The sequence below is a fragment of the Lasiodiplodia theobromae genome (assembly GCF_012971845.1).
Source record: "Lasiodiplodia theobromae strain AM2As chromosome Unknown scaffold_3, whole genome shotgun sequence".
Taxonomy (NCBI): domain Eukaryota; kingdom Fungi; phylum Ascomycota; class Dothideomycetes; order Botryosphaeriales; family Botryosphaeriaceae; genus Lasiodiplodia; species Lasiodiplodia theobromae.
The window spans coordinates 1,358,546-1,375,493 of record NW_023336519.1 but is presented as its reverse complement, the minus strand read 5'-3'; the positions used below and the strand labels follow the sequence as shown (position 1 = coordinate 1,375,493).

Sequence of the window (16,948 nt, the reverse complement as noted above, 5' to 3'; positions counted from 1 at the left end):
AGGATCCGATGGCACTTGATTCGAAACGAGGACGACAGTTTTATGACATACGAAAACGGCATTCGGCAGTGTCCAGATAGACTGATGCTCCACGAGGTGAACCTTGACGCACTTCGGTCTACTACAACACTGGTCGGGTGGTGTAGCGCTGCTAAGATATTTCTGGGGAGTGAAGCAATCAACTACGACAACCTCCATTACTCCGGGTTTCACCTGAAGGACTCCCGATCGTACGTGAACGTAGCTGGAGGGTCCTTCGGATTCTCGTATTTTGCTACAGCGCAACTCAATGTCACTTTCGGTGCCAAGGATCGAAGCTGCCGATTCACAAGGAACGACAGCCATTACAATGAGGTCATTGCCATGGCCGAGAACTTGAGGGTACTACTGTTCGATACTCTCGAAAGAAGAGCGTGGCTCTTACCAGCATCACAAGTGATACTTCACATTGCTCAAGCACGACTCCAGACGGGTTTCCTTGGTGTCGATAAGGAACAGGTCAAGTTGTTCTCTAAAGACACTTCCGAGTGCAGTGCTCGGGAAACGCTTATGAGAGACTCCAACAACACAATCATCACCGAGAGACCCTACTCCCTCCATGAGCTCGTTTTAGATATCTGGTCATTACTGGACTCGCTATCGGCACACTACAATTCCGTTGATACCAGTTCCAGTCTCGATCCCAAATCCAACTTTCAAGAGGAACTTCACGGGTTTGAATTCAACGATGTTGTGCGAAAGAAATCTCCCTGCGATCTGAAGAAATGCAAAATTTCCAAGAGTAGTGGAGGTTGGGTCAACCTGGTCCAAGATATCGGCGCTCTGGTTCTTTTCGCCAACGGTTTTGAAGATCTTATCAGACCCTCAGAAACGGGTCAGAGCCTATGTGGTTACTGGCGCAGTCTGCCAAAGGGCAAAGATTATCTTGCGGTCACAGTGCGAATGCTAAAAGGCTTGTACGAGGTCGCTGGCTCTTCTCTGGATCGCAAGTTTTTGAGTAGTTCTCGCCTACAGTGGCATCCGAGTTGCTCAACCTTTGAGCCATGCGAAACTCTGATGGCATATTGCTGTGGATGTAGCCGACTGAGCAAGGTGGTGGGGAAAGATGCTAAAGCCGTCAAGGGCCCAGGAAATTTGGATTCGTATGAAGATGGCGCCATAATTCTCGGACAGTCAGACGAACCATCGACAGATATCTGCATTCGGAGAGAAAAACCAACTCAGGGATTGTATAGCCAGGAAAATCAGCCCATCAACATTTCGCAAGCACCAAGCAATAGTGGGGCGTGCGAATTGTCGAACTCCGTCAGCGGCTTGTCAATTGTGTGTTTGGATGGAAGTGTAGAAACCGTAGATTCCGATGCTTCCACCACGTCTTCCAACGATTCCATCCCGCGCCGACTCGAAAGCGATCTTGAGAAAGATTTGGCTGTAGATCGGCCAGTGTTTGCCACCGACTCGGAAGAATGTTTTCACAGTTTGGGAAAATCGCAGAAGCAAGACCATCTTCTTGAACAGAAGACGTTCGATAGTCAACCTACCACTCTTGGCGTTCAATCTCAACCTTTTCACGATATATCCTCGCCTACATCAAACAGGACGCGGCATGTATCAAGAATTCCTGTGCGAGCACAGAAGTCACCTCTAGATCCTTCGCAGACCCAAGATATTGGAGCCAGCGGACATGGCCTTCGGCGGAGACATGGGCAGATTGATTTGGGGACAAACTCCAAGGTTTGAACTTCGTGGCAAAAACAAAGGGTATGTCATACAGTGCGTATGCGAAAGCAGTATATAACCTGGACTTTTCTATCTTTCATGGGTAAAATTGAGTTTTATTAAGTTGTATGCGATCATGAAGTTTCGTATTACTCATTACACAATAAACAAACGTGACCGGGAGTCTACATCCCCAGAGTGAACCTCTCAGCAACAATCGCGTTCGCGGCCACTTTAGCTGATGACGACGTAGAAGCCGATGGGGCAGAGGCCGGAGTTCTGGAAGTATTCGAAGTGAGTGTCGGGACTGCACAGCATACCGCTGACCTCGAGTGAGCCCTGGCCAGCCTGAACGCCGCAGTCGCCGGCGTTGATAACGTAGGCGTTGCCCGGCTCCAGCACAGCAGGCGGAGAAGGAGGGCCTGTCAAAAACAAAATTCATCAGTCACGAGGTCCACACATCACGCGAAACTCCGATATTAAGGAGGGAAAAGAAAAAGCAAAGAGAGACTTACTCGGACCAGGGGCGGGCTGGTTGTTCCAGGTGGTCTCATCGGTGGCGCCGGTGCCGAAGGCGTAGCCGGTGAAGGTGAAGTGGCCGGGGCCCTCGTAAGTGTAGCTGCTGGTGACGAGCTGGTCCTGGCTGGGGAAGAAGAACTTGAGGGTGCAAGTCTTGCCGGCGGCCGACTCGGGCACGTAGAGGTTGAAGATGGTGCAGAAGTCGTCGGGCGTGATCTTGGGCGAGTAGACGGTGCCGTAGTTCGTGTCCGGGTTGCTCTTGGAGATGGGGTAGATGCCAACCGGGAACAGCCACGACGACGGGTCGGAGGGCAGGTAGCCGTCGGCCGGGCACACGGGGTCGGTGCGCTTGGTGAGGAGCGGCGAGGCCGAGGCCAGGGAGAGGAGGGAGAGGGCGGCGGCGGCGATGGACTTCATCATGGTGGATGGATTTGGTGATGAGGTTTTTTTTTTTAAAAAAAAATATTAAAGCAGGACTTCTTGCACTGCGGAGAGGAAAGGAGATTCTTGACACGCTTGTGTTGAACGCAAGAGGTACTGAGGCCCGGTAGATCATCTGAATTTATATTCTGCCCAGGCGGGCAATCGTTCGACTCTCCTTAGCCGGCACAGGTACCGTACAGGGCTGTGCCGTGAGGGCCATGTAGGCATCAGCCGTGTGGCAATCCTCCGGGGGATTGAGCTAAAGTGGGCACACGCTTCGCCCGTTCCGTGTCAGCTGGCCGAAGCGTAGCAAAAGGTTTTCTGGAGATCATGCAGCATTGCAGCAAGCATCGCGGCTCTTTTTCTCTCCGGGGCTGTGGATAAGCTGCGGCAGTCTGCATGCTGACGGTGTTGGCCAAGCTTTGCCCCGAAAAGGACAAGGCCGGTCTGGCCAAGATCGTGGCAGGCCAAGCTTTCGTATCAGAGCCTGCTATTGACGGTGATGGCGGCGGGGATCCGGCATCGTCATGTGGGGAATGCTGCGGTGTCCATGCAGGCGCATTTCTGCTATATCGTAGCATTGTGTCGCCCGAGAGTGAAGATAAATTGCATGTCTTAAAGCCGGCTCATAAACGTCGGGTAGCGTGACCACGCTTTGAAACAGATGCACTGATTATGCTGGGACCCTTGGCGGGTTGCGCAAAAGAAACACCGACGATCGCTCCGCCTTCCGGAAGCTTCGGCTAATGCTTGCTGACCAGCATCTCCATGGTGGGGTAGTAGGATTATACGAGCGGGCATTTAAAACGGGCATAGCCGACGCGGAGGAAGCTCCAGAAAGGAAATATGCTCACTGATGATCTGAGAGGCGCCGAGGAGGATGGGGCGGTGTGCCTGGTTGGAACGCCACCAAGTAAGCAGCCTAATGGGGATCAGCAGTGAGTTGTCCCTGGCTGCAGAGTTGCATCGCAGTGATTCTAGAGGTTAAGACTCGGCTATTTTGGTAACGAGGCTTCGGCTGGATGCCGAGAGCCGCTCCCTAGCCGCCACCAACGGGATATCTCACGTGTGCCGTCCAGCACAGAGGGGTACTGCAGCCGCAGGCTTGCGTGAAGAACTGCAGGGCTTTCCCCTCCTTTAGAAAATCAAAATATGTGCGCAGTTGAAACTATCGTCTGGACGTATATGTAGAGTTTGTTTTTTTTTTTAAAAAAAAAAACTCCGCACTCTTGTCCGGATGATAGCTTCAACTGCCCTTGGCGTGGAGCTGAAAGCATTCATGCAAGCCTTCGGCTGCGATACCCCTCTGTGCATAGTCCTGCAGCCACTCAAAAAGTCGACCAATCCTGTTCAAACAATAAAAAGAAGAAAACACGAGTTGGAGTCTCCTGAGAGTCTTCTGAGCTCAAGGATTTCCGTCTGAAATCTGCACGACGTCATTATGTTGAGGCTGCTTACTTGAAAATATGAAGAGCACCAATCAAATATGATAACCGGAAAAGTTTATACTTAGAATAATCAGCGCTCAGCGCAAGGCAGAAGGCAGAGAGACGACTCTGTCCTTAGGGTAGAGCATACCACATCGGGCGACCAGGTGTACGGAGATTCTATTCAAGACTGAACGCTGCTGGGATAGGATTCCCAAAGCTGTAAGCATGTACGAAGGAGTGAAGTCCAGAAATTCCGCGGTAATAGCGGCTTCAGCGTTGACGTCCTTTGAATGATGATCGATCATTTCCCATAAACGGAAACTCCTCCGCTCGAAAGGGTAGGTCTCCGAAAGCTATATGTGAGCCATTGCTAGTGTAGGAATTGGGTTCAAGGAATATGCTGGAAGATACCTCTATGAATGAAGTTGCGCAAGGCTGCAGAGGCTAACTTCACTTAGCAACCTGCACAATTGCTATATCTTAGCTCGCTGATGCCCAGGGCCCAATGCATTATTCTGCCACCAGTCAAGCAATGGGACCTGTGAGCCTTGCATGGATCCTTCACGTGGTTACTCGCTTTCGAATGCACGTCAGCAGAATGCAGTCCAGGCTGAAAGCCGCGGCTTGTAAGCGAATGCAGGCATGCGGGGTGCAGGAATCGAGACAATGGGGATAGAAAGCGACAGGCCCAGGGGCATGCTTGAAGACACATGGCGCACCGTCCGATGTCAACTCGTACTCTTCAGCCCCATCCGAAGCGAGTTGACTTTCTCGGGCTTACTTCCTCAAGGGTTAGCATCCCAGGCAATACTCTGCTCACTTTCTCCACGGACTGGAGAGACGTGGAAATAATACTGGGAGAAGGACAAAGAGGATGCCGAGCGCAGGGCAAGATCCCCACAAGTTCTTGATGAAATGCAACGCTGACGAAGTACGGGAGGCCACGAAAACGCCAATGAGATCTATTGGCACATTTGATGTGCAAGAAGTCTATACAGTTCGGCCCCAAACACCGAAGAAGATGCAAAAACTGCTCACCGTCATATTTCCCCCGCTCAAGGGCTGAAGCGCATGCCTCCGTTGGCGCAGACGACGCTTCCGGTGCTCCAACTGGCTTCCGGGCTGCACAGCATGCCGACGACGCCGGCAATCTCCTCCTCATATGCCGGCCTTCCACCAGCCTTCGGTGCCGCCTGAACAAAGTCGTCGCGATCCACACCCTCCCTCACGGGCGCCAGCGGGGTGTTCTTCAACCACGGGTTGATCATGGTGAAGAATTCCTCGCCATTGCCGGCGTACATATCCGTAGCGACAGGGCCGGGGTTGACAGCATTGACCGTCGCACGCTCCGACAGCTCGCGGGCCCAGGTGCGCGTCATGGACTCGAGGGCGGCCTTGGTGCCGCCGTAGATGCTCTGGCCGACGAAGCCGAGCGACGACGAGACGGACGACAGGTTGACGACGCGGCCGGAGCGGTCGTGCGGCAAGTATTGTTCGGCGGCCTGCATGAGCAGCAGCGGGCCGCGCACGTTGACGTTGAACAGCCACTCGAAGTGCTTCACCTCCGTCTGAGCGATAGTCTGGTTACCGGCGACGCCGGCGTTGTTGATGATGATGTCGATCTGGAACTTGCCCGTCTTGGGGTGCGAGAAGTGGTTCTTGGCCACGTCGATGACGTGCGCGGGGCCCTTTTCGCTGCCCATATCGGCTTGCACGATCGTGGTGCGGATACCGTATGTGTTCTCAAGCTGGGTGGCGAGCTCTTGGGTCGGGCCGGCCGACTTGTCGGACGTGTAGTTCATGACGAGCGACGCGCCTTTGCTGGCGAGGTTGGTACAGATTGCGGCACCGATGCCTGTGGGCGAGACATTGGCGTGTCAGCGATTGGCGTTGTGCGGGATAGGAGGTAGGACAAGAAGGCAGAGTAGCTGTTTACCTCGCGAGGCACCGGTGACGACGGCGAGCTTGCCATCCAGCTGGCGCAGGCCGGGGCCGCTGGAGAGGTTTGTAGAGGCGGTTCTGCTGACTTCGGGACGCGACATTGCTGCGTTGTATGGAGAAGAAAAAAGTTGTTAGGTTGGAAAGCGCGAATGGGTGACGCGGGGTATGGCGGGGTAGAATAGACGTCACGCCCACCGGAGTCGCACGTTCCACTCCCACCGTGTATCTGCTGTTTTCTGCTCCTGCGCGCGAAAATTTTCCTCTACACGATCCTTCTTTTGGAACCAAGCGTGTTGAGGCGGTGGTCTGTCAATCAGCTGTTGACGGTCGAGACCAGCGCTGTTGAGGCTTTAAGTAGGGACGACGCTATCGGGTTCTCACTCGGGTTCGTAAGTCGATACAAGTTTGGGCGCGGTAATTGATCCATTCAGCAGACGGCCTTCCCGCCGTCCAAGGCATTACTCAATTGCATCAGGCAAGCCCGACTTCTCATGATGCATCATGGCAAACAGCGGCTCCCACACGGTGACAGACCGCTTCGTCACCCTTCCATTCAGCATCTCTGGCAATTCGTAGAAGTTGAGCTTGTCGCCTGACGCCTCTAAATTCTTGCCCGTCATCCCCGTTTCGTCGTCCAAGAACATCCTGTACCCCTTCAACACCGTCTCAACCGGGGTGAGACTAGCCATAAGTCAGCTCATGTCATCTGAGGGGGAAAGAAACTCAACCCACCATTCCCGCGACACGGCCTGTATCATCTCCGGCGGCACGATGGGCGTCTCCACGATGCCCGGATGCACGACATTGATAGCAATATTATCCTTCTCCTTCAGCAGCGGAGCGACGCCACGCACGAACTGCGCGACAGCCGCTTTGGCCCCGCAGTACTCCGGGTAAGCTTCGTGCGGGAAGAGGGCGCCGAGGCTGCCCGTCACCACGATCTTGCCGCCGGGTGATGGGTTGTTGTGGCGCATGAAGTGGGCAGCCAGGCGGGCGCCGTAGACGACGCCCTTCCAGTCGGCGTCGGTGCAGGCCAGGTCGGGCGCCGGCGGCACGTCGTCGACGCCGCGCTCGCGCCAGTCCAGCAGGTACGCCGACGACTGGTCGACGATGCCCGCGTTGGCGCACAGCGCGTCGATGCGGCCCCAGCGCGCCCACACCGAACGGAACATGGCCGCCTGCGACGCGTACGACGACACGTCCGCCGCGAAGAAGCACGCCTGGTCGGCGCTGCCGAGCGACGCTGCGATCTGCTCGCCCGCCGCCGCCCGCCGCCCCACGACGGCGACTTTGTAGCCTCTGGACACGAGGTCTTTGGCGATGTCGATGCCGATGCCGGACTGTTTTGTCGTTCAGTCTTGCTATTAGTGGATGGTGGGGAAAGGCGAAAGACGTACGGTTGCACCGGTCACGATAGCCACTTTGGGCGTGGGTCCAATGTCTCCCATTTTCGCGATACTGTCGAATGAATAGCTGACGGAATTATCTCGACACAGAACCTCTTGAATATATATCTTCGAGATTGAGATCATCAAATACAGGGCCTTCAATCCTCCATGGGGCCGAAGACGGAGTGTGCATAATAATAGTCATGATGACTGATGAGAGCCTATACCACATGAGTTTTTCGCTCATTTCATGGGTCTTTGAAGCTTCGTCCGAATGCAAATGTCGAATTAACAATTATACATTCACGTCCGGATGATAGCTTCAATTACCCACACATGTTGTCTTTTGTATTGGAAAAAAAAAAAGAGAGAGAAAGAGAAAGAAAGGAAGAGCTGGGGCACAGTTACATCATGTTTAGGGACCTATTATCCCTCGCGCTATCCTTGGCTGCGATACTCCTCTGTATGCCATGGTCTTGGCTCTGGGCCTTACTCAGCACATTGGTGCGGATAAGCTTGGTCGGCCCATGGCAAAGGGAAGAAGTATTGGAAGACCCTTTAGCCTGCATTAGCGAAGACCCACCTGAAAGTCGCCCGACAATCTTTGCCTCTTTTTGACCACGTGCGGCACAGAATCGCAAGATGGTTCTTCCTTGCTTTCTTTATAACAACGGAGCGATAGGGTGGTGTCGGAGCTGATCACGCGCGTTCGGAGCGACTAAGCAGATGCCGTTTAGCTCGTCCGGACCCCTCCGTTTAGGTTGCCATAGCTCTTCGAAGTGAAGACTGTTGACGCTAGTATGGTTTGGGAAGTAGAAGTATTACGAACGAGGTCTATAAGGTAGTTGGGCCCTCACTAGCATAGACCCTGGCCTATGTCTTAGTGTTCGAAGGATTCCTTGGACTAAGACGCCGTCCAGGACCGCCAAGTCACGGACGAAAACCACCAACCTGATTTATAGGCTTCCACGGTAAAGAATTCATAGCTACCTAACAGTTTGACTCATTGTATAGGTTCACTAGAGCACCAATATAATAAGGCATGTGGTGGCCGAGTATGAAGCGCACCAGTTCTGACTTTATTTCTTAATCCGAGCAATTCACAAAGGCCCTATACTCTCTCGTGAGAGCATCTTCACCAAAATTTATTAATTCTCACGCTTTTGTAAAATTTCCCCAGAGGCACATAGTTCTGTAGTGTTGGCTGACTTTCTACCAGAAGAACCCGTTCAAACGATGTCCATAGGAGTAGCGGTTTCCCATCTTGCGGATCCAAGGATGATCATTGAGATTGAGGTGGAGGCATATGCTGGAAACAAACGTAAGGATTGAAGATCGGGGAAGGAAAGAGGGAGAGGAGTTACTCTGTGGTTATGAGCAATGGCAATCCATGGTCCCTGGTCCATACTATAGTCTCAAATAAAGAGCTGCTTGCTCAGTCATTGGCAAAATATCCAAAAGAAGCAGGTAATGTGACGAAGCTCTTTCCCCCCAAACCGGCTACCAAATGCGTTTCACCAGTTTTCAAACCAGCAAGTTAAAGAAGGTCAGTGACGTATGTGTTTTGCTTCTTGCATCCTTGGTCGGCGTTGTCTTCTAGAACGCAAGGGCGTGCCTCGATGCGTTCCCACTTGAGACCATCGGTGCTCTTCTTCCTTCGCTGAAAGTATCACGGAGCTTATTCTAATAAGGTTCGTCCCGCTTTGGGGCTGGATCATCCACAAGGTTCCCCGCAGCATATGTTACACACAGATTGGTTCCGCAGTACAGAGGGTGTGGCAGCCGAAGACTAGCGTGAGTTTGTTTCTGGCTCATGCCATGGGTATATCCGAATGTAAATGCGGCATTAGCAATTATCGTCCGAACAATAACTTCTACTGCCCGCATATGTCAGAAGATTGCTGAGACATAGTCACATCAGTTGCTCGTCATTGAGTCAAAGCGCGGTTCGCGATTCATGAAATAGATCTACAGTCCGTGGTAGAAGGTTAGCGGCGGGCCGCCCTCGCGAGCCGGCCCACCCGTCATACCAAAGCAGCGGGAAACCGTGTGTTTGACCCGAGCGCCTTGGTGGCGTTTTCATCTCGCACCGCCATGAATTTTTTTTTTGCGGCTGGGCTGGCCGCCACAGTTACTTATTGTATGAGGTCAGTCTTGCAAGCGGCGGCAAAAGGAATCAAGCGCTCTATCCGCAGTGTCTTGCTGTGCCACATGGACAGGAGTCATTTTTCTCGGTCAGCCCGTAGCATGTGGGGGCGGCGTGGGCGGGAGGCGCGAGGGTGGATTGCGCGAAGCCTGAAAGAGTACGTAGTCCCTTCGTACGGCGGACTTAGTCGGATTCTGACTCGCACACCACAACCACGTAGTGGCAGCTGTCAGCCGGTGTCCGTCGATGCCTTTTCCTATACAACGGCTAGCGCCGTCTCGATAAGCCGCCACGCAGGGTCGTGCTGCGTGATCAGTCCAGAAAACGACTTGCTGAAAAATGCTTCTCAAACGCTACCTCTTTCGGATATACTTCCGACATTTCCTATTCCAATGCCTCACTCTCATTCGCCCTTGCGCTGTCTTGCCCACATTTGCGCGCTTAGTTTCGAGCTGCAGATACGCAATGCTCCGCGGCTCTTTTCGTTGGCTCCAGTGCCGAGTGCTACATTTATCTCGCCGTCTCCGCGCGCATCACTTGTCTCTTGCCTGCTTCCTACACCCTGCTCCTAGTGGATTACCAGTGCTGCAGTCATGGCGATCACTGGAGTAGAACAAGAAAGCAAAGTGCTGGCTAACCCCACCGAGAAGGATGTTGAAAGCTCGACACCCCAGTCCACCCCGGCGCCTTCCGAGTTGGAGCCGGTGGTGACATTCAAGACTTGGATCGTCGTTTGCGTAAGAGCTTGCAACAGACCCCGGACTGATATATCGCTGACAATGCACCATTCAGTTCCTGTCCTTTGGATATGGCTTATGTTTCTGGCCTGTACCTACGGTAGCGGCTGTCGGGACTCTTGTTTCGGCCGACTTCGGGCAGCCCAATGCCTACGTCTGGTTTGTGCCGGCGTGGACGATTTCGGTAACTGTCTCGTTCATGATCGGAGGAGCAAACACGGACATCCTGGGCCGACGCTGGTTCCTCGTGGGCGGCAATCTCGTAAATCCCCCCTTCTCACTTTGGCAAGATCTGCGCTAACGTACTGCAAGCTCTGCGTCGTCGGTCATCTGATTGCGGGGGCTTCCAAGCAAACGGGAAACCCCAACATGATTACCGCCGGGATGGCCCTCACTGGTTTCGGTGGTGGATTCTGTCAGGTTCGCTTGCCCTGCATGGCCCCCACATGCAAGTGATTGTACTGATCTCCCATGCAGATGGCGGCATTCGCACTTCCGGAGCTTCTTCCCAACAAGTGGAGACATATCGGAATCATTATCGCCGATGGCACTGTCTACTTCACTATTCTCATTGCGCCGATTACTGCAAGGTACAGCTACGAATTCAACAACTGGGAATGGAACCTGTATGCACCGGGCATCTTCCAGTTCATCTCTTTCCTCGGACTGCTGTTCCTGTACTTCCCGCCTGCGCATCCAGCTGGGCTTCCTTTAATGCAAGCTCTGAAAAAGATTGACTACCTTGGTCAGTTAAAAGTCCAGCTCTCTCAGCCCTCGCGCTAACACCACCAGGTATCTTCTTCTTCACTGCCGGCTGCGTGCCAGTCCTGATCGGCATCGTGTGGGCCGGCATCTACGCCTCCTCGTCCGCGTACGTCGTCGCATCACTGGTCGTCGGCTTTGCCTTCCTCATCGCCTTCGGGCTGTGGGAGACATACGGCGGGACGCCGCACCCGCTGGCGCCGACGCGCATCTTCGCTTCGTCCTGGGGCCGTGACTTCACGGCGCCGGCACTAGCCCTATCCATCACCAACATGTTCTACTATTCGAGCAGCATCCTGTGGCCGACCATGACGACCGTCTTCTACACCAACGGCGGCGCCGACTGGGTGTACGCGACCGTGCTGACGCTGCCGCAGGGCGTCGCCATCTGCTCCGGCGCGTTGGGGCTGTTCTTGTTCGGCAGCAAGATCCGCCACTGGCGGTGGCAGCTGATCGTGTCGACTTTCATCGTCGTGCTCTTCGGCGCCTTGCTCGGCCTGGCCACGCCGTACAACATGGGCACCATGGTCGCCTTCTTGTTCATCTCCCAGACCGCCTTCGCCTGGTCCGTCCCCCTGAGCATCATGCTCTCGCAGCTGGGCGTGCAGCACAAGGACCTTGGCATCAGCGGTGGTATCTCTGGTTCGCTTCGGTTTGCTGGCAGTGCGGGTAAGTATTCCGGTGGTCACGCCTCATTCATTAAAAAAAAAAAAGAAAACGGGGATCGAAAAAGAAACAGAAGCTAACCACCCAAACAGTCGCAACGACGGTGTATCAGACCATCTTCAATAACGAGGTCACCAAGTGGACGCCCAAGCTCGTCGTTCCCGCCGCGCTCAAGGCCGGCCTTGATCAATCACAGACCACAGAGCTGCTCTCCGCCCTCGGGACGTCAAAGCTCGCGACCTCCTTTTCCCCTGCCGTGGTAGCGGCGGCATCGGAGGCGCTCAAGCAAGCCTACTGCAAGGGCATTTTCCTGGTTGCCATGTCGTCCATGGGGTTCGGCATTGTTGCGATTATTGCCTGCTTGCTGTGCAAGGATGTTGAGTCCAAGATGACGAACACGGTGAGTGATTGGCCCTGTTGCTGATCTGATTGTTCGCTGCGTGCTGACTCTTTGATTCTTCTCTTTCCAAGATTGACGTGTACCTTGAGAATGATGAATATGCCCACAGAAACAAAGTGCATTAAATAATGGGCACGTAGACAGTAAGAAAGGGGGAGATTTTTAGGAAAACAAAAGAAACAAAATTGAAAAGCAAAATTGACTGCGACATTGGACAGTAAGAGAGCTTTGGTTTAGTAATGGTGCCACAATAGACATAGGTGGCTGTTACCGAAAATTGGTGCGTTTCTCCACAGATGCTCGAGTACCAAGGTATTCTGATTACACAGCTTATCGCTGTCTCAGTGCCGTATCTTCCAATAGTTATCCTAGAACTTGGCACTATACCACAGCAGGTGTGTGACCAGGATTGCTCGTAACGGTTGTTCTCGATTGGTGATGATGCATTGTGGAAGGTTGGTGAAGAGTTCTGACGAGAAGCCACGTTTATTTTCACGTGACTCCCTCTCGTCCGTTCTGTCAGTCTCGTACTAGTGTGGAGCAGCTTATAATGGTAGGCATCTTCTACCGGGTGGTTAGTGCGTGCCAAGCCACGTGATGTCGTGAGACTGGCGTGTTTCAACTCTTCTGGCTCCATCTCAATGGATGCTAGGAACGGGAAATGGCCTGTTCCACCTCGCTTGGCGCTGCTTCACCCCGCTCAAGACGGATGCGACTGCTCCTGTCCCCCATCGTTGTCGGACCGGTGTGCCGTTAGTCACGGCGGATATTCCGGATTGTGAAGCCGGTCGTCGAGTTCCGTTCACGCTCAACCCCTCCTGATTGGAGCTGGGCGTTGTTTCGCTTGGCTTTTTCGGCTATCTGTTCAAAACGTCTGGCCGTCTTGCCGCCGCGCTTAACCTTGCGCAGCAACTCTGCCAAGTCTTCCTCCTACTCATGGACTTCTCCTTTTTGTCATGTCAACGTCGCACCCGCTGAAGCTCAAATTGCAGGCCTTCCAGGACGACGTCTCGCTCACTGCTTGAGACGCATCTTTCGGAAGCACCGGCTTGATAGGGACAACTGCTTTTTGAGCATTGGACGGGTCGGGGTAATGATGGGGTGATGAATCCGGAAAAAAAGAAGCGTGGCGATCATACGGCCCCAGATATTTCCTTAATCATCCCGGGCCTGGTTTCCGCTCGACCAACGCACACGATGCGGAGTTGTTTCGCCGTGACGCAAATGATGGTAGCGAACAACTGACGTCTCTCCAACTTTCCTTGCAAACTATATATACTTTCGTCTTGCTCTTCAATTGCAGTCTACATCGCCAGTCTCTCCTTTCATTTCCTGGCTTGCCTCCACTCTTTCTTTCAGCAACAAAAACATGCGTGCCTCAATCAGTCTGCTTGCGGGCACGGCTGCCCTGGCTCTGGCCGCCCCGGCCAAGCAGCGCCGTCAGGACGGCAAGTTCCAATGGTTCGGCATCAACGAGAGCGGTGCTGAGTTCGGCGATGGCATCTTCCCCGGTCTCTACAACAAGGACTACATCTGGTACGACATGTCGACCGTCGACACGTTCATCGCGAAGGGCATGAACATGTTCCGCCTCAACTTCGCCATGGAGCGGCTGATCCCCGACCAGCTGACGGGCGAGCCGGACGCCAACTACATGGGCAACCTGACGAGCAACATCGAGTACATCACGAGCAAGGGGGCGTACGCCATGATCCAGCCGCACAACTACGGCCGCTACTACGGCAACATCATCACCGACACGGCCGGCTTCAAGCAGTGGTGGAAGACGGTGGCGGCGCCCTTCGTCGACAACGAGCTGGTCGTCTTCGACACCAACAACGAGTTCCACGACATGGACCAGAACCTGGTGGTGCAGCTCAACCAGGCCGCCATCGACGGCATCCGCGAGGCCGGCGCCACGACGCAGTACATCACGCCCGAGGGCAACAGCTGGACCGGCGCCTGGACCTGGGTGTCGTCGGGCAACGCCGACACCATGGGCGCCCTCGTCGACCCGGCCACCAACGACACGTCCAAGCTCGTCTTCCAGATGCACCAGTACCTCGACGTCGACGGCAGCGGCACCCACGAGGAGTGCGTCAGCGCCACCGTCTTCAGCGAGCGCCTCCAGGCCGCCACCGAATGGCTGCGCGAGACCGGCAACAAGGGTCTGCTCGGCGAGTTCGCCGCCGGCCCCAACGACCAGTGCATGGCCGCCATCAAGGACGGTCTCCAGTACCTCAAGGACAACAGCGACGTCTGGACCGGCCACCTCTGGTGGGCTGCCGGACCATGGATAAGTCTCCCCATTATTCCCCTTCGTAATCGCTTAGCTGACGAAAGAAATACTGGGGCGACTACATGTACAGCATCGAACCTCCGAGTGGCACTTCCTACTCCTACTACGCCGACACGCTCGCTCAGTATGCTTAAGCAAAGGATATGGAGAGGACTTTCGCTTCATGTGCATAACTATCGTTTTGACAGAGTCAATTGCAGATTTTGTGTAAATATTCAATGCAAGCTTTTGAGAAGACTTTTGATGTTCGTGATATGCTTTGTGCACCCCCTGCATGCTTGTCCAAGCTAAGCGAGAAGATGCCTGAATATCCTTCGCAGACATCCTCCACCAGTGCGTGCATTCGACAGACACTCCACTTATAACATTTTGAAAAGACAAAAGGCGCCATTGAGAATTAAAATGTTGCTGTGCACAGATCATGTTCCGTTTCTCAGGTAACCAACTAAACGTCGGCGGCTTGGAAGTGGAGAATTCAATAACAGACATGTGAATCATCTAAATCCGATGATTGCGTCAGTCTTACCAGCCAGCTGGAATTAGGCTTTAAGCTTTACTTTTCTAATAACAGTACCCACTAGCATTACAACATTTGAGAAGCCCACAATGCGGGGTCAATTGGAGATAGCAACTGCAACAGCGAAAGGAAACATTTAACGAAGACTGATTTCGAAAAGTTTCGTAGAGTCAAGAATCGCCATATGAAGGCTCTGACTCTGCATATTTTCACCTTCTACTCAATCGTTCCAAATGTTAAACTCTGGAATAAATTCTGCCGACAATTACCCTCGGCCGATGCCTGCACTAGTCAGGTCATAGCCGGGCGAACGCACGCAGTTATAGCGGAGTTGAAGCTCTTAACCCCGTCGGGAGCATAGGCCATGGGTACCGTGGTGTACGGACGTCATAATATTTAAGAGCTTCTTCGAACCCCTCTCGAACAGCATCATCCGCCACACCTTCCTCACTTCAACCCATTAGAACTTGATAACTCCCAATAACGCTTCAAACATGCCGCCATTTCCAGGAGCTCCCACGCCGAAGACGGCTCTCGGTTATCACCGTATTCTGTCGCCCTCTGCGGGCGTGAGGGTTTCCCCCCTCTGTCTCGGGGCTATGAATTTCGGCACCGCCTGGTACCGTACCTTTATACTGCCAATTGCGAGCCGTTGCTGATCTTCACTTCAGGGAGAAAATGATGGGGAAATGCGATAAGAAGACCACCTACGAGATTCTCGACTTTTTCTTCGAGAGTGGAGGCAACTTCATCGACACCGCCAACAACTGTAACGTTTTTCTTGCCCGGTGTTGGGGTTACGGAGCTAATTTCCCAATGCAGACCAGGGCGAGGAGAGTGAGGAGTGGCTCGGCGATTGGATGGAGGAACGCAAGAACCGTGACCAGATCGTTCTCGCCACCAAGTTCACCACCTTCTTCCCCTCTGGCAAGGGCGGTGAGAAGATCAACAGCAACTTCCAGGGCAACCACAGCAAGAGCTTGAGAGTCTCCACGGAAGCTAGCTTGAGGAAACTCAAGACGAGCTATATTGATCTGGTAAGTTTCCGGGTTGAGAATCGGATGCCGAAACAGCGCCACGGCTAGGCGGGAACATCTCTATCCGATCTCTCTGCGTTAAAGGCCTCTGTCAACAAAAGGAGTTCATGACAGAGTCAAAGGCTAACTATCTCGCAGCTCTACGTCCACTGGTGGGACTTCTCCACCTCGATCCCGGAGCTGATGCAATCGCTGCACCACCTCGTCGCCGCAGGCAAGATCCTCTACCTAGGCATCAGCGACACGCCGGCCTGGGTCGTCTCGATGGCGAACCAGTACGCACGTGACCACGCCCTCACGCCCTTCAGCGTGTACCAGGGCAAGTGGAGCGCAGCCGACCGGGATTTCGAGCGCGACATCATCCCGATGGCGCAGCAGCAAGGGATGGCGTTGGCGCCGTGGAACGCGCTGGGCGGCGGGCTGTTCAAGACCGAAGAAGAGCTGGCGGCGCAGGACGAAGGCCGCAAGATGTTCCCGCCGCGCGAGAAGGACAAGAAGGTGGCGGCGGCGCTCGACAAGCTGGCCAAGCCGCGCGGCGTGCACCGCACCGCCATCGCGCTGGCCTACGTCATGCACAAGTCGCCCTACGTCTTCCCCATCGTCGGCGGCCGCAACATCAACCACCTCAAGGGCAACATCGAGGCCCTGAGCATCGAGCTCTCGCCCCAGGAGATCGAGCAGATCGAGGAGGCCGAGCCCTTCGACGTCGGCTTCCCCATGAACTTCCTGTTCGAGTTCGGCGACGCGGCCAAGTACCACAACAGGATGGGCACCGGTGATATCGGCCTCGTCAAGACCTGTGCGCATATCGATACGGTTCCGAAGCCAGAGGTGAGTGCCGCTTCTGTACGAAAATAGACTTTTGCAGAAGACTGACTGTTCTTGACAGCCCATCAAGCCCCGGAAGCTCTGATCAGGACGAAAGAAATGATCCTGCGCAATGATCTTCGCAAGCGAAGGCACC

At 54.0% G+C, this 16,948-nt stretch overlaps 6 protein-coding genes across 6 annotated transcripts; 3 read left to right on the top strand and 3 right to left on the bottom strand.

The window, feature by feature from the left end:
• Window positions 1-1,953: 1,953 nt before the first annotated feature.
• Window positions 1,954-2,658, bottom strand: LTHEOB_1385 (GPI anchored cell wall protein; the record flags this gene model as incomplete). The annotated part of the gene is made up of 2 exons (XM_035510080.1): window positions 1,954-2,141; window positions 2,235-2,658. 2 exons carry the CDS (start codon window positions 2,656-2,658, stop codon window positions 1,954-1,956), a joined length of 612 nt encoding a protein of 203 aa, XP_035367732.1.
• A 2,488-nt stretch (window positions 2,659-5,146) lies between these two features.
• On the bottom strand, window positions 5,147-6,133 carry LTHEOB_1384 (3-oxoacyl-(acyl-carrier-protein) reductase; the record flags this gene model as incomplete). Its single annotated transcript, XM_035510079.1, has 2 exons — window positions 5,147-5,946; window positions 6,028-6,133. 2 exons carry the CDS (start codon window positions 6,131-6,133, stop codon window positions 5,147-5,149), a joined length of 906 nt encoding a protein of 301 aa, XP_035367731.1.
• A 357-nt stretch (window positions 6,134-6,490) lies between these two features.
• Window positions 6,491-7,480, bottom strand: LTHEOB_1383 (15-hydroxyprostaglandin dehydrogenase; the record flags this gene model as incomplete). The annotated part of the gene is made up of 3 exons (XM_035510078.1): window positions 6,491-6,713; window positions 6,765-7,372; window positions 7,430-7,480. The coding sequence occupies 3 exons, from the start codon at window positions 7,478-7,480 to the stop codon at window positions 6,491-6,493; spliced, it is 882 nt and encodes a 293-aa protein (XP_035367730.1).
• Window positions 7,481-10,159: 2,679 nt separating this feature from the next.
• On the top strand, window positions 10,160-12,256 carry LTHEOB_1382 (Transmembrane efflux protein; the record flags this gene model as incomplete). Its single annotated transcript, XM_035510077.1, has 7 exons — window positions 10,160-10,303; window positions 10,359-10,565; window positions 10,616-10,723; window positions 10,781-11,048; window positions 11,096-11,734; window positions 11,824-12,131; window positions 12,203-12,256. The coding sequence occupies 7 exons, from the start codon at window positions 10,160-10,162 to the stop codon at window positions 12,254-12,256; spliced, it is 1,728 nt and encodes a 575-aa protein (XP_035367729.1).
• Window positions 12,257-13,500: 1,244 nt separating this feature from the next.
• On the top strand, window positions 13,501-14,564 carry LTHEOB_1381 (Glycoside hydrolase family 5; the record flags this gene model as incomplete). Its single annotated transcript, XM_035510076.1, has 2 exons — window positions 13,501-14,408; window positions 14,501-14,564. The coding sequence occupies 2 exons, from the start codon at window positions 13,501-13,503 to the stop codon at window positions 14,562-14,564; spliced, it is 972 nt and encodes a 323-aa protein (XP_035367728.1).
• An 877-nt stretch (window positions 14,565-15,441) lies between these two features.
• Window positions 15,442-16,897, top strand: LTHEOB_1380 (Norsolorinic acid reductase; the record flags this gene model as incomplete). The annotated part of the gene is made up of 5 exons (XM_035510075.1): window positions 15,442-15,566; window positions 15,619-15,716; window positions 15,770-15,984; window positions 16,123-16,815; window positions 16,874-16,897. 5 exons carry the CDS (start codon window positions 15,442-15,444, stop codon window positions 16,895-16,897), a joined length of 1,155 nt encoding a protein of 384 aa, XP_035367727.1.
• Between the last annotated feature and the right edge of the window lie 51 nt (window positions 16,898-16,948).